The sequence below is a fragment of the Dendroctonus ponderosae genome, unplaced genomic scaffold (genome assembly GCF_020466585.1).
Source record: "Dendroctonus ponderosae isolate FM_Combo_2020 unplaced genomic scaffold, Dpon_F_20191213v2 Dpon_F_20191213_1, whole genome shotgun sequence".
In the NCBI taxonomy this organism is placed as follows: Eukaryota; Metazoa; Arthropoda; class Insecta; order Coleoptera; family Curculionidae; genus Dendroctonus; species Dendroctonus ponderosae.
In genome coordinates this window covers 23,013,608-23,029,556 of record NW_026017110.1, presented here as the reverse complement: position 1 = coordinate 23,029,556, position 15,949 = coordinate 23,013,608, and the positions used below count along the sequence as shown (strand labels likewise).

At 32.2% G+C, this 15,949-nt stretch overlaps 1 protein-coding gene across 4 annotated transcripts; it reads left to right on the top strand.

The window, feature by feature from the left end:
• The first annotated feature begins 63 nt into the window (after positions 1-63).
• Positions 64-11,044, top strand: LOC109534921 (choline transporter-like 2). Of its 4 annotated transcripts, none has more exons than XM_048660954.1 (16): positions 64-82; positions 146-191; positions 4,069-4,179; positions 4,248-4,411; positions 4,705-4,852; positions 4,966-5,144; positions 7,421-7,524; positions 7,634-7,695; positions 8,155-8,359; positions 8,489-8,666; positions 9,220-9,328; positions 9,614-9,767; positions 9,828-9,977; positions 10,034-10,175; positions 10,235-10,457; positions 10,551-11,044. In XM_048660954.1, the coding sequence occupies exons 2-16, from the start codon at positions 170-172 to the stop codon at positions 10,652-10,654; spliced, it is 2,055 nt and encodes a 684-aa protein (XP_048516911.1). In that variant the 5' UTR covers positions 64-82; positions 146-169; the 3' UTR covers positions 10,655-11,044. The 4 variants fall into 4 exon arrangements, with proteins under 4 accessions (XP_048516911.1, XP_048517715.1, XP_048516411.1 ...); XM_048660454.1 differs by lacking the exons at positions 64-82; positions 146-191 and adding exons at positions 2,592-2,856; positions 2,917-2,964; XM_048661758.1 differs by lacking the exons at positions 64-82; positions 4,966-5,144 and adding an exon at positions 6,814-6,959 and having other exon boundaries at positions 99-191.
• Positions 11,045-15,949: the final 4,905 nt, after the last annotated feature.

Here is a 15,949-nt window from a genome sequence, read left to right as displayed (position 1 = left end):
TAATTATCAATATTCGCCTACCAAATAAATCGTATCTCCCTGCATTAGTACCAGATAAGATAACTTAGTCTTTAATCAAAAGGTGTTAATTTTATTGTTTGTGCTCGCCTGTTGTGAAACTCACATTGAATTTGCTGTTTTCCAGGTAAAGCTCTTACTTTTCGCACTCATGGCTAAGCACCGGCAGCAGGGTAAGTCACTTACTACATTCATATAGTTCATTTCTGCAATGGCCTAATTAAAATAAAAATCGAATCTCACCTCATAAACGTATGGTTTTGCTAAACAATTAAATCAACGCTTAGATATAAAATACCACGAAATGATTGATTGGCGTTTTGCCTCATTGAACTATGGTTATTTATCCGGAAAAAATCCTAATAATCGGATATGTAAATAATCTTCCTTACAAGCTCCAGGTGATTGATTTGTTGCTTGATTGGACGGTGTAATGCCAATCTATAATTATAACTTTATATTAAAAACTAATGTAATTCTTTACTAAACCAAAATAGAAGCAACAGTTTAAAGTAATTGAGACAGTTGAACATGGCAATTAAAAGTGGTATAATTTTAAATAATTTTATGTGATTTCCTTGAATCACTGAGGCGTGTTTACTTGGTTTTATGAAGAATACCGTTTGCATTTTTCATCGCTAATCTGGGTTAATGACCCAATTAATCGTTTTTTGCTGCTTAATTTGTTTTTAGCTGAATCCGGAGCAAATGTTTTCAATCTCAATATTTTTGTCTGTTTACTTCTCATTTATTAATGTAACAGATCATGGATTGTTCGATGGGCGACAAGTGGGATTAATAGCTTAATATAACATAAAAACGGATACACTTGATTAATTCCCACATTTATAGATAGCCTCATTATTTGCCGATGAAAATCACCCGATATTTTAAATGGAAACTGAAATTAAATAAATCAGCTGCATTTTTGTATGCAAGTCTATTCCGTTTTTTATTAGATAAAATTTGCAGGCATTCAAAATTAAGTAGGTTATGAATAATTCGTTTTTAGATGTAGATTTGCATAAAGCTTGCAATTGAATTGAAACTAATATTGTTAACAATTTCCAATTCCCAAATTTTGTTGTCATTAAAAATAACTTATTAAACGATTATTTTGTAGCAGTTTAATTACTCAGTTAACTGTTTATGGTTAACCAGGACAAGTTTGGAATTTCGACAATCAACTGTGTAACCCTGACATATTTTTGCAATGTTGGCGGCATGGAAAATGTTCTCAGAACGTTTTCGGAATTTTTCGACAATACGCACTTATTTATTTATTAGTTCATTGTTCTTATTCAAAGAACGTGATCGGTAAATAGATTTGGAAAAACCCAGCGCAGGAAAATACTTGGAAATGCGAAATAGGTTTGCACATACTTTTTAGAAAGGCTGCGGACATGCAAGGGTTTTTAATGCAGATTTTGCTTCAGAAAAATATCCAGATAATTATCCTTGACAAAATGTCAAAAAAATTAGCAATTTTTGCGCCATTTTTTACTTGCTTAAAAAAAATTCTCAATCTAATTTTTTGTATTTTTGCATCAACGATTTTTGGCACTTTTTAACTTCGTTATTAGCCTGTTTAAATCGTTGCATTTTTTAACAGACACGGTTGTTGTATTTTTTGCACGCTTTATCTGATAATTCCTGTGTTCCATCTCGGTACATGGATATAAACTTACAAAACATACAAGTAATGAATACGTTATACAACTTCCTATGCCTATGAGAATGCGTAAGATAAGATTCGACGAAAAAATATGGAAGTTTTGTTATTTATTATTATCTGGTCATATAAATGTAAGATTATATCTTTAAGCTGGCGCGTTTGATGTTTTTAAGCGGGACTTCAGACAAGAAAGAAACTCAATATATTTTTTTAATTGTAATTCGTAATTCTAATTGACATAGTCGATAAAACCTTTACATTGCTTAGCAATGATGAATTAAATTTGTTAATGTGGTAAATTAACATTACTGTAACGTTTTCTTTCTTCCTCATTTTCATAAGGGAATTTAAGTCGACGAAATATTTGTTAAGAAGTATTAATAAAATAAAATTTACTAAGTTGTGAAGTTTGAAGAAAAGTCGTTTGTAAGTACATATACAGAGTGTCTGCTGCAGAAGTCGACACTTGCTATTAGAGACGTAAGACTAATCTTCCGCAAGAAAATATAATATTTTCACTTTTCCTGAATTCTCAACGGCGCGTTCCGGTGGGAAAACCTCTTGCACCGATTAGTAATGATATTAATTTTAAATTATTTTTCAAATCCCATTTTATTTGCTTCTTTGATAACTGAACGCATCAAGCGAAAAAATTAGTCCAAATAACAAGTCCCACATGATTTATTCAATTCTGATTCAGTTGTTTTATTAAAAGCCCGACGATTCAAACGGGAAAACTAAAATATTGTTTTCGTTTCCGAAGTTAAAGGATTTTTGAATCAGTAGAACTGAGTCTATAAAGATCATCATAATAATTTTTAATCTAATTAACAAATATGTTTTTGCAAAAGAGCTTCATAGCATTTCAGATGCACACATATAAACAATTTATTAAATTTCGGTCCTGGTATAAGATAAAAGCGATATCTTATCTCTATCATACAATGCGTTGTCTGATGGATAACCCCACTCAAACTATTAATAATAGAATTTCCAAGAAGTTAATCAAAAATTGGCTAATCCACAAATTGATAACTCAATATTTCTAACAGCAAAGACACTATCAAGTTGTTCAGAGCGACGGGAAATTGTTGAAGTGAAAATTAGTGGTAACTGGAAAAACAAATAAAAAGCAGTAAAATTTGCCAAGTTACATCATACCGGTTAGTCGATTGCGAGCTTGAAATGGAATAACAACTCTCATAATTTGTGCTTAATTACAGTTATGCCCGATATTTTGTTTTTTGACGAAACCGACGGTTTTATTGACAGTAAGTTTATCATGTTTATCCTAAAACTTTTACACACATCGATCATCCAATGTCTGAAAATAAATGTTTAATTATTCGGTTTATTCGTTTCGCACAAGGTTACACAGTTTTGGATGCGATATAAATATATATGTTTAATATGTATATTTAGACTAGACAAAAAGAAATTAAATTGTTGAAAATTGGTAGATTTATTATATAGGGAAGATTAAGATATTAAATATTCTTATTCAATTTCCTTAAAGGTTGTTGCTTACAGAAGTAAACAGAAACAGTTTGTGTACATTGGAATGAAAAAACAATGTCCTAGAAAGCATATATATTTTTATTAAGCAAACTTGCCAAGGAGTTTTCTCAACAACGATCGAAATGTGCTTTACAAAGTCGGTTTTAAAATGATATTGATTAACTTTTAACATTAGAATTATTAGATGATGAGTTTGATGCAGAAAACGGTTTATCATGGCAAATCATCAGAGAACGGCAAAAAACTTTAGAATTCTGGTGCTAAAATTACGAGGCACATGAATGTGAAGTGTTCAGTGTAAGCTTGCGGAAGAAACTTCTGATGGTGCACGCCACTCGTGCTTTCAAAACGTTTGAAAGCAATTATTTTCCACGATGGCCTAAAACCTCGAAAAACTCACCAGTTTCAAGCAAAGATCGCAAAAGCCATTATGAATCATCAGAACCAGAAAACTATAGCAGATCTCGATGTCCTCACGAGTGCCTAGGTTATAAGGATTTATCCATAATTTTATGTTTGATGATTTCAACAATTTTTCATTGTTCATTGTTCATCATTGGTTTAACAATTGGTAATGATATCTGTAATCATTATATTCACCATCTTCTTTAATGTGTTTTATTAATTGGGTTAATCAATTAGTGTTGATTTGAATTTATTGTTGTACTTTACGTATTAATAAATTTAAATTATTTAATCTTTAGGTTTCTCGACTGGGCACAAATCGCCTGGATGAATTTTGCTGAATAATATTTCAATACGAGAGTAATTTTTTTCTGCTTTCATTATTCCCTTCATAAGTTGACTTTGTCGCAATTAGTTCGTAATAAAATAATTTGTAAGGTTGCTTTTTGCAGGTCATCCAGATGAGTACCAAGGACCATTAAAAAATCGATCATGCACTGATGTAATTTGTTTGCTAATTTTCATAGTCTTTGTGGTATTGTGGGCAGTGATTGGTATATGGGGTACGTATTTAAAAATCCATTTTAATCCCTGACACTGTTGAGTTTCAACATCAAACTGAAATTTTCAGGTTTTCGAAATGGAGACCCCAATACTTTGCTTGTACCAAAAGACTCTTCAGGATTACGTTGCGGTTTAGATGAGGAAGTAAAAAGTTATAAATATCTTTTCTTTTTTGACTTAACTGAGTGTTTAGCTGCTTCCACTCCGTTTACCGGATGTTCCACGAAACAGGTAAAAATAATATAAATTTGGTTTTTTGTATTATTTATTTGGGAATTTTCCTGGATTTCACTGAGACTAAATTTTTTTTACATTCGTGTAACTCCTTATCAAACAGTAGTAAAATTGCGGATGAGTTTTTCGGGCTATCAGCCCGTCGTGGAAACGAACCGCGGCTTATTCAAATCCAATGCATCCATTATCTTTTACAATAAAAAAATGTTTTTCAACTAGTAAATGTTCAGTGTTAAAATGCTTATCGAAATAAATTTTACATTTTTTAAACAAAACATTTGAAAATGTAGGTATGTGTTGAGAGTTGTCCGAATGCCACTTTTTACTATGAAACAAGAAGCAATAATTTTCAAGCGCTACCCTACTGTAACTACAAGGTCCGAACAACCGCATATGACGAAAATGAGTGCCCTAAATGGTTTCTACCTAGTACAAGTTGTAAGTTTTTTTGCACTGATTAAAGCCCTTTTACAGTCTTTTACCATCGAATATATTTTCTTGACCTGGTTAACATATAAATAGATAAATTACTCAAAATGTTTTCTTCTCAGTACTGAACAGGTGCGTTAGTAATGTGGTGGATAGAAAGGACAATCAATGGAAATTGCCTTTCGTTCAAACCGATGAAATTTATCGTTTCAACCAGAACCTGAACCCTGTGCGTATGTGGCTCAATTTAGCCGTACACAATGGAGTTACCATTGTTAAGGACGACGAAAATATCCACAAGGTTTTTTCAGTTTCATTTAAATGGTGAATGGCTGATGCATGTTAACTAGAAAAAAACCAAATTTTAATATCTACTAGTTAGGATTGGTCCAATACATTTGGAAAATATCGATGCAGACTGAATGTGTTGTGTACTAGAATTGACAGAATATTCTTACTTATGACGATTGAAGGTGTCAGGTTGTTGTCTTTATCACTTGCATTTTTGGTTGTAGAAATTAGTTACCAAAATTTGAAACATATTAGTCAGGAGTAGCAAAAGTATGATCACCTTTGTGAAACTTAACAAATTGAATCGCTGACTGATGCTTAGAATTTTCGAAAAAAGTTTAAAATCAACGTGTGTTACACAATTGGAAGATTTGATTGGACAGTTACTACATCTTTATTCTACCCAAAATGCCTCATAATAAATCAAAGTCGCTAAATCTGCTTCAACGCTCCTTTCTACTCTCGTAAATGTTTTTTATTGCTGGCTTTAAAGTGCCATATTCGAAAGAGTAAATTGATGAAAATGTAGAAAGACCGATTGGGTCGATAGCCTTTTTCTGTAGGAAATAAAGATTATTTATATATATGCAGAACTTTGGGGTGATTTATTGCAACTCCTAAAACCTGTTTTCTATTTGAGTAAAGCAAATATCATTTAAAGTATTTTATAAAATGACACAATCCTACAACGCCGTTAAGGAAACTAAAGTGATAACTATGATATCTAGATTTAAAGCTGCTAATAACTGTATCTAAACATGTTCGACCTCGCTGATTTAAACACCGAGGGATTACATTTAAAATATTTACAAGCAAATCAATATTTATTTTATAACAAATAAAGATAAATATAGCAAATAATATAAAACATGCCTACATTTCTGTTGTAAAAATTGCCAAGTTTCAAAATGTTATGCCTGATTAAACTTTTGATTTGATTTTGTTATTATGGAAACATTTATCATCTTCAACTGCAAAATCCGCCAGTAAATAGAACAAAGTAATTTATAAGCCTTTTTCTCAGCTGCCATTTTTTATTTGGCTTAAACAGATAACATTTACCATGTAATAATAGATAATTTCTTCTTTCAAATATCTCAGTGCCTTTTGACAAAACAAGTTTATCTTTCTCGTAAATTATTTAAAAGCACTAAAACATTTTCTTTGTATGTATTTACTGATAAATATTTTGCTGACTAATTTTATGGGCTTTCTTAAAGTCTTCCTTCACTAACCGACCTTATTATTTTTTTCTGACTTTATTCTGCAGTTTGTCGTATTTCTTAACCACAATTCAGTACGATAGAAAATTGTGACCGTTTCATATCTGGCACGACAATTTACGCAAGGTTTTCATTAATCTTTACTGTTAATGTTTTATTAGTCACAGATTTTCTGTTGTGAATTCTGTACCCTAAAAATTCTTTTTGAAATTTTTATTCTATTAATTACATTTGAGTTTATTAACTGGTGTAACATTTTTTGCCTTTCTTCTATTCCATACTTATCAAAACGTTTCTGCCCTGTTTAGTTTAAATTTGCCTTTTTCAAGAAATTGAAAATGCATAATGACCCTACTGAGAAGAATACTTGACAAACATTCTCATTGATACGATCTTACTTTGTTTGTAAATCTACAAAAAATGTATAATTTAGATTTGATGTGATTGTTCTTACAGTTCAGAAGCGATGTATTCCTGCAACAACTCTTTTTAATGAGACTGTTTTGAGCGACATTGCAACCGCCGTAAACGATACCAATATCAATAGTGACAATATAATCACGGCCATAAGCAACCTTAAGTTGCTATCTGAAGCTGAACAGGTTCAATTATTTCCTTTATATTTGTGTTCTGTTTTCTACTTTCTGTGTTGCTTAACTCTGTCTTTTTTCCGTTTGGATTTGGTACATGTGGACAGCCTGGTAACGTTTAATCAGATATTAGTGGATCTACTAATCTCTGGTTTAATAAACTACTTGGCTATTATTCATGCTTAAACGGATTTATTTGTCATTTGAAAAGGCATGTTATTTCAGGATTGCCCACTTACTTTTGCTTTAATTCAAAATACCAAACAACAAGTTATTATTTGATAATTGCCAACTACTAAGATAAACAAAAAAGTTAAAAAACACCAAATTAAAGCAGGTGAAAACATCATTGTTATTCGTCGATATGTAGACTTTTGGGTTGAAGTGCTTCTTTTCTTAATGTTGTTTGCATGTCTGCGGTTGCTTATTAAGAACATTTTTTTAAGCATTTACTTACTTTATTTAATTTTTAGTTTGCATCGCAAGTAATCAATGATTTGGTAAATTCTTGGCAGAAAATACTAATTGGACTGGCTGTTGCTTTGGTGATATGTTTAATTTATATTTTCATGCTCAGGTTAGTAAAGGTTCTTTTGGAGAAAGCTCAGACAATAATACGGTTTCTGAAATTCTGCAATTTAATTATTATGTCTTTATTAATTCTTAAATTTTATTTGTCACTTTAGATGGATTGCAGGAGTAATGGTATGGATCTCTATTGTGGGAGTTCTTGCTGCTTTATCTGCAGGTAAAACATTCTATTTTGCGGCACTCCCTATTTTTCAATAATTTTGCTTCATTCTTTATTTTGGCAATGTATGTCTTTATTTTAATCATTTTGGAATTGATTGGTTTGGAGTTAGGATAATATTCATTTTTTTAATTGAGGAATGTTAAATTTCTGAAAAAACATTTACTAGATGCGAGTTCAAAAAACTTTATATAGACTTTTAACACCATTTTGAAATTTAAATTGCTGGTTATGGAATCAAGCATCTAAAGGTTTCTGAATGCGGCAAATACTGTTCGTTTCAAGTAAGATTTTTTGTTTAACATTTTTGAACTTGTTTATCACGAAACCGATGAAAATGGCTGAGTAGGCGCAATAACCTGATACAGTGTATCAAAAACCGCTTTTTTACTTATATAATATAATACAAAATATAATGAAGAATATAATGTAAATGACACCTTTTTTAATTTCTAGCTACGTATTTCTCATACACTACATGGCAATATTGGAAAACTGAGAACGCGAACAATCAGCTATCATCCAGCGCAAATACAAAACAGAATATTTTCTTAGCTCTTTTCATCATAGTGGCTATCGTGTTAGGAATTGTTCTCCTGGTGCTCATTTTCCTGAGAAGTCGCATAGTTCTGGCGATAGCTTTGATTAAAGAAGGAAGCAGGTACAGTGCCGTTGATGATATCAATATTTCTATATTCTTAGAGAAGAATTCTAATTCAAGAGCACCAGATTACTTTTGCTAATGTTCTGATTGGAACCATATCTAATTATTTGTTCTTTCTGTTTTCAGGGCTGTAAGTTCGGTAACATCAGTTCTTTTCTTTCCGGTATTTCCGTGGATTTTACAAGGAGGAATTATTGCGTACGCAGTAATTGCCGGTGTTTATTTAGCTTCATCAGGAGAACCGTTGTATCAGTACGGGAATGTAACAGATGAATGCCAAACTGACTCAAATCACTCAATCACCGTAAGTAAAATAAAACGTTACAGCCTTAAAATCAGTTTGGTTTTTTCAGTCAAATACTGTACATTTTTACAATTTGGAGGAAAAACCTAAAACAAACGCACATACATTTTTAGGGCTTTTATTATGTTTTTTTTTTCTCATTGGAGGATTAATTTGGTGCATTAATTTTATGTGATCCATTAGAGATACTTGTTAGGTGTATGAGTTTTATAGATCTTTTATATTAATTGACCAAAATTTGATGAAGAACCAACCGTCAATTCGGAAGTTTTTCTGAAAATTGAACCGTTCTTAAGATTAAAACATAAATTTCTATGAATATGTTTAATGAAATTTTAAATTTACTTGATGATATTTTAGCTGCTTAAAACTTTTACGAGCTAAGGAAAAAGTGTCAATGAGACCGGGAAACGATTATTAATTCCACTATTAACATCTACTACTAGGCTATTAACATATCGAACGATTATTTTAGGATTTTTCTTCTATTTTACCTTAAAATTACTTATTCCGCATTAAAATGATATTTAATTTTTCATTTTTGGCTTTTCAGGCAAATACAGTATGTTCTCCCAAAAATTTGCCAACGAGCGGTTCATGTAGCAGTGTTACCTGCTCTTTTATAGGCATCAAAAATGATGCTTATTATTCCTACTTGCAAGGTAACATATTATTTTGTCAAAGGCATAATCCTGCTTGCCATTAGCACATTTATCTTACGAGCAGTATTATAAGAAAAATATTTTCTATAGATGATCTAAAGATGCCATAATTCCAAAAGGCAAAAAATAAAAACCAAATATTCCATATTGAGTGAATTGCGATTTAAATCTCTTATGTTTTCCAAAATGCTGATAAAAATAATCATTCCATGACTTTTCAATTAAGAATTTTTCTGTTATTATTAGGGATTTTTGTATTGGTTCAATTTGTCTTGTCGATTTTAGGCATTAACATATTCGGCTTTTTCTGGCTGGCATTCTTCGTATCCGCCTTCGGTCAGATGACATTAGCCCAAGTTTTTGCCCAATGGTACTGGACTAGGCCAAAGCGTGACTTACCATTTTTCGCATTAACTGCAGCTATTTATCGAACGATTAGGTAAACGGAATCCTGTAATAGTTTTAACTGTGCAATTAAAATGCGAATTTTCCTTCCCAGGTATCATTTAGGAACACTTGCGTTTGGGTCTTTGATAATAGCGATTTGTCGGATGATAAGAGTGATGCTGGAATACGTTGATAAAAAGCTCAAGAAGTATGATAATGCTTTTACCAGAGCTATTTTATGCTGCCTGAAGTGTTTCTTCTGGTATGTTCAAGACAATGAAAGTTGACCAATTTGCCTCACATATTTTTCGGTTGTAGGTGCCTAGAGAAGTTTCTGAAGTTTATCAACAAAAATGCGTATATCATGTGCGCCATTCATGGCAAAAACTTTTGCGCTAGTGCAAAAGACGCCTTTACGCTTCTCCTGAACAACATTGTGAGAGTTTTTGTTTTGGACAAGGTTGGTGCCATGTTCTGCTTATTTTTATCTTCATTAAACTTCACATTTTCTGATTCCAGGTTACTGATTTCTTGTTCTTCTTGAGCAAACTGCTGGTCACATTCGGTGTGGGAGCGATAGCCTACGTGTTCTTTGTTACCGATTATATCAGCTTTGTAGATAATTCTGAAATCCAATATGGATTGGCTCCGGTAGTGGCAATTATGATCGCTACCTACTTGATTGCCACACTGTTCTTCAATGTCTACAGTATGGCAGTTGATACGCTGTTTTTGTGCTTCTGTAAGTATGATCGGTTCTTCAATAACTGGCATAGTTAAATCAACATTGGACGGTGCAAATCTGAAGGTTTTGCTAATTACATTTGTCTTGTAGTGGAAGACTCGGAGAAAAACAATGGCAAGGACAGGCCCTACTACATGTCGAGAAACCTGATGAGAATATTAGGAAAACGAAATAAACCAGTTAAAACCGATTAATTAACTTTTAGACTAGATTTTTGTAAATAATTTTAACATATTACCGCTATTACTTTACAAAAAACTGAGAGTTTAGACTATTTTTAGGAACTGAACCAAATGCTAGATAGGCGCAGACTTACTTATAAACAACATTTACACAGTTGAACTGATACCATATACTTGAAGGCTGTGAGACACGGTAGAACTTTTTAATAACCAATTAAATATTTTTGTCATTAAGTTATTTTTAGTGGCACTGTTTGTATTACGCTATCTAATAGTAATTTTCTCAATTTATCAGGGTTATTACTACTAGCGTTTATTTGTACCTATACAAGTTTGAGTGATAGTTATAGTAAATAATAGTTTTATATGTAAATCTATGAAATAAATCAAATATCAGCAAAATATGGTTTTCTAATCTATTTGGAAAATTTCCGATATGCCGGCCGGCTCTCTTATCATGTGAAGCAAGAGCGTATTCCCGAACATGTGTATCATGGGTGAAAGGAATAAGCAGGGTAATTCAATCGGATCAAAAGGCATTCGAGCACTCCCCGATTAATTCAATGCTATTAACTAAACGGATTTCAATTGACTTTCGTAAAGGAACAAGTTCATCGAGCAGGAAACAGCGGGGACTGAATATTCCACTTGTAAATTGACTGGGACTCAAAAGATTTCTCAGCAGCGATCTGGGAAAACTATGACAACATTTAAGTTTGTTTATATGGGATATTAACAAGTCGAGCTTGATCCACTGCCTTATTTAAAATACGAATTTCATAAATTTGCTTATCAAAATTTAGCTTGTTCCAACCCAAACCCCAAATTAAAAAATATTGAAGAAAGAGCGCCCTTAAAAATACCCTATTACAAAAAACATACAACATTAAATTGAGCATAAAGTGCCCAACTTAGGGTAGGTGCAATAATCTTCTTAACTTTTCGAATATTTTTTTTAAAGATACATAAAATGTTTCCAACATTATTTGAAAATTCCATTACTTTACTATCAATTTCTGAAAAAAGATATCGAAAAAACTTCGATATTTCAAAATTTTTAAACAGTTTTATTTAAGTTGCAAACATGGTATCAACATTTTTTTAAATGTTGCGGTATGTTTTTCTAAGTAAAAAATAACACCGTATTTTTCATTCTGCTTTGTCTAGCCCAGTGTTTTAAGGTCTTCGAAAATTTTTCTTTAGTATTTTACTTTGCATCGTTTAATTCTCTGGTTTTGTAACTAATAATGCCTTAAATCTGACTATTCAGTAATTTTGTCAATTTTAAGTTTGATATTTTCGAAATTCTGCGTCATTCCCTAGAGATTAATTTCTTTAAAACTTGTCCTTGTTAATTATTAGACATGAAATTGAAGATATAATCTTTTATTATTTGTTATTTTTAATTTTTTATTGCTGTTTGTATCATAACATGCAACTTATGATATTTCTATCTTTCCCGGGTTTCAGTCAAAATGTGAAGTAAAAATTTTGAAACATGGTTTATTTCATTACCTTTCAGAGAGACAACAGCGCCATCATCAGATTTAAAATTTTACACAAACTAAAAACACCATTCACAATTAAAACATGTATAAAATCTCACAAAGTGTTAAAACATTCATCAGTTTTTGAGGGAAGAAATTCTTCCTTTTGGGAGAGCAAAACATCGGAAAAACTTACCTCATGATTAGTAAAAATTAATGTCCTTTTAGGTCTTTGCCTTCTTGAAAAGCCTGAGTTTGTCTGAATTATTTTCTACATTTGCGAGAGTCGTATGCATGTAATGAAATAAGCAGAAATAGTTGAAATAGAAAAGTTGTGGGTATCTGATCTGAAATTTACTGCTTTTGCATGTCTTTTTATTTGCATCATTTCTTGGATTCTTCTTTTATGATAATTTGTTTCCCTAATTAATATATCTGCGTTGTCAAATTTCATAATTTTTACTTCACATTTTGACTGAAACCCAGGAAAGATGGGAATAACATAACAAGTACACGCAGTCAGGAAAATAAATCAGAATAATATGCAACTTTAACTCTAAAAAAAACTAGGGGCACAGCTAAGCCCTCAACTCTAATAATTAATCTAAGTCCCTGACACTTGACAAATTTTTGAATTACCATTCATAAAGTAGTTCTAATCATTGGTTAAATGTGTGCAAAAGTTCCTGACTCACACTTGGCATCAGTAACTCAGTTAAGTTTCAGAAGTTGGCACAGTGTTGCCGAAATAGCTTGTTGCGCCAACTAAACGCACCGACACAGTAACTCATCGGTGCAGTGCTTTGCAGTCACCCATTGGTAAAATGTTCCTCCTTAAAATGTGGTGACCCTTTTTTTCTCAAGTGTTAAAATTTCAGTCCCGGCCCTCGTAAAGGTTTCATCCGCCCCTGGGCTAATTGCTAACCGTAATTCAAAGTGCGGCACAGTGAAACTTGATGAGGTATAACGAAAAACTCAGAATCGAATAAGACTCTTCAAGTTCAGAGTTATGCGTTCAGTAAATAAGAGTGCGCTCTAAATGTCATCAAAATTTCTTCAAACCGTTAAAATCACATGAAATCTTGAATTTGGCGAGCTTCGGAAATGTTGATTTGAAAATGAACGCTTTTACGCAACTGCAAACTCTTCAATTAAAAAGTCCAACTTCCAAAGTTAAGCCAGTAGAAACTTGAAAGATTGACATTCTGTAGAAGACGTTTTTTTAATGAAATTTTGGCGCAAACTTGTGCAACCAACAGGTAAATGGTGAGTAATTCATGTGACTTTTTGTGAGAAATCCACCAGTACCTATTTACTGCGGTACGTTGTTATAACTGAATCGAATTACCAATTCTCTACTCAATGATATAAGAACGAACTCTATGGCCCAAATTGTTCTTGAGCAAAGTCCAAAAAAGGCGGCGTCATGTTTCAGTCGATTTCGCAATTAAAAAAAAACAGGCAACTAAAACTCTTGACATTTTTAACAAAAAAACATGAAGCTGGATCCTACATTTGCATATCTGAAACGGTTCTTTGGAGACACCGTTCAGATGAGCTTAAAATACAAAGCAGCCCAAACTATTACCAAAGTTTAAAAACTGTTCCTTGCGAAAGAATCAATGGTTTAATCGGAACTAAATCCACACTTTCAGTAAGCTGATGCTCCTTGTATTGAATACTGTAACCTAAATTTCCATATCTGAGAAGGATAATAAATCTTTAGCAAAAAGTTCAGATGAGCTCTTGCTATAAGAATACAAAGCCGCCCAAAATATTCGATACCAAATCCACCCTTAAAGTCAGCTGATTAATATGGGATAACAAGTTTCATCTGTACATGACAAGCAGCAAAAAAAAAGCAATAGTATCCATAAATGTAAGAACGAACTTAAAGAAGTAATTGACAAAAAAGTCGCGGAAACGAAGAAAAATTGCGGTTGATAGTCAAACAGGTAGAATAAACGGTAAAGAGAATCTAATCTGATTCAATCAATGCGCAACGAAAAATCGTCGAACTAAATCCAAATGTATCCAAAGTTTCACCGTCTATCTCCTTCAGGCAAACTAATTAGTTATTACATAAAACCGTCTATTCACTAGCTGGAGTAATCCAGACCACAAAGCGCCTTAGTAAATCCAGTAAATATAAGGGCGTAGAACGGAAAGGGGGTGGTTGGAACGATTTAATTACTGAATCCCGGTGGAACGCGGTTGACGCGAAACACTGGAACAGTTAATGAAAATCTCGTTTAGATCCAGGATTATAGGGTTCGCTCGGTTTTACTTGTTCCACATCTAAGAGCACTATTTGGCAAAATCGCCATTGTCACATTTGTCCCTCGTGTGCATTAACTGTATGTTTCTTTTATCTTCATTCCAAATTATAAAAAATTTTATGTCATCTTGTAGTTAATGTTTAACTACATAGTAGCACTTTATTTCAGCGATATTTTTAATTCAGCTTTGAAAAAATCACAAGTTAAAAATGTTACATTTGTACACTTATAAGTGTATATAGCTTTTAAGAGCATAACATTGGTCCAGTAATAGGATTTGTTGAAAAACAATATAAAAATATATTTAGAAACAAATTTAGTTTAAGTATTTATTCTTATTCTAGAGCTAATTTGCATTGCTTGCCAAAAAGTGGTTTAGTTTTGGAGATCCATAACATTTGTTCATTTGATAACATGTATTTTATTGTAGCAAAAAAGTTTCATTCTTATAATTCCCTTTACAGTTATCCTTTACATTCAAAAGATTTATGTATATACTATCAAATAGAAGGTTTGTCAAAAGATTACGAAAAATGGAATTGGTCGGTAATAAGGGCGAAATGTCTAGTAATTCCCAAAAAAATCAGATAGTCAAAGATTTTTTCCATACCACTTTTAAACGATGTAAACATTTTTGGCGCAAAATTGTAAACTTATTTTTAATTAATTAAAATAGGGTGGTAAGGTATAGGTAATAGGGTTACAAACCCTCTTTGCTTGCTTCATGTCAATAAAATACGATTTAAGATCTATAGTGTCTTATTGTAACCAAAACATTTCCTCAATATGAAGTAATTGTACTGACCATGTACAGACCTAAAACCGACGTTTAAGTGACGTCAATAAGCAGACGTCTAGCCTACGTCATTAAACAGACATCTGGCAAATGTGTCATTTGGACGTCCAAATGACCTATCTGACGTCTTCTGGCCGAATCTCATGTCGTCGTTTAGACGTCCATAAAACGTAGTGTGCTACCTGGGTAGCGGTGCCTTAATATTTTTTTACAAACTTCTTGTTGGGAATTTCGCCTCAAAAATGTTTGTCTTCAAAAAAGACAGAATTTCCTCACAATTTTTATCAACAAAATTTTGGACTGGCTATGGGGTAACCACTATCCCCATTTTTCAGTAATTTATTTATGGAAAATTTTGAATCAACTTTCATTAATAATTACAAATTTAAACCAATAATTTGGTGGCGTTATATTGATGACGTATTCTCCATTTACAGTCATGGCAAACAAAAACTTGATGAATTTGCCTCTTATCTGAATAATAAAGAACCAACAATTAAATTGACTATTGAAAAAGAACAAAATCACCAAACTCCTTTTCTCGATATACTAATTCAGAAAAAGTTAGACAATTTCGAAGCCTTGGTCTATAGAAAACCTACTCATACTAACCGATATTTGAATTTCGACTCAAATCACCCGATAATGGATAAAAAAGGTATCGTAAAAAGTCTATATGATAGAGCAAAAATAATTTGTAATCAATCTAATTTTTCCAAAGAAAAACAATTTATAAAAGAAATTC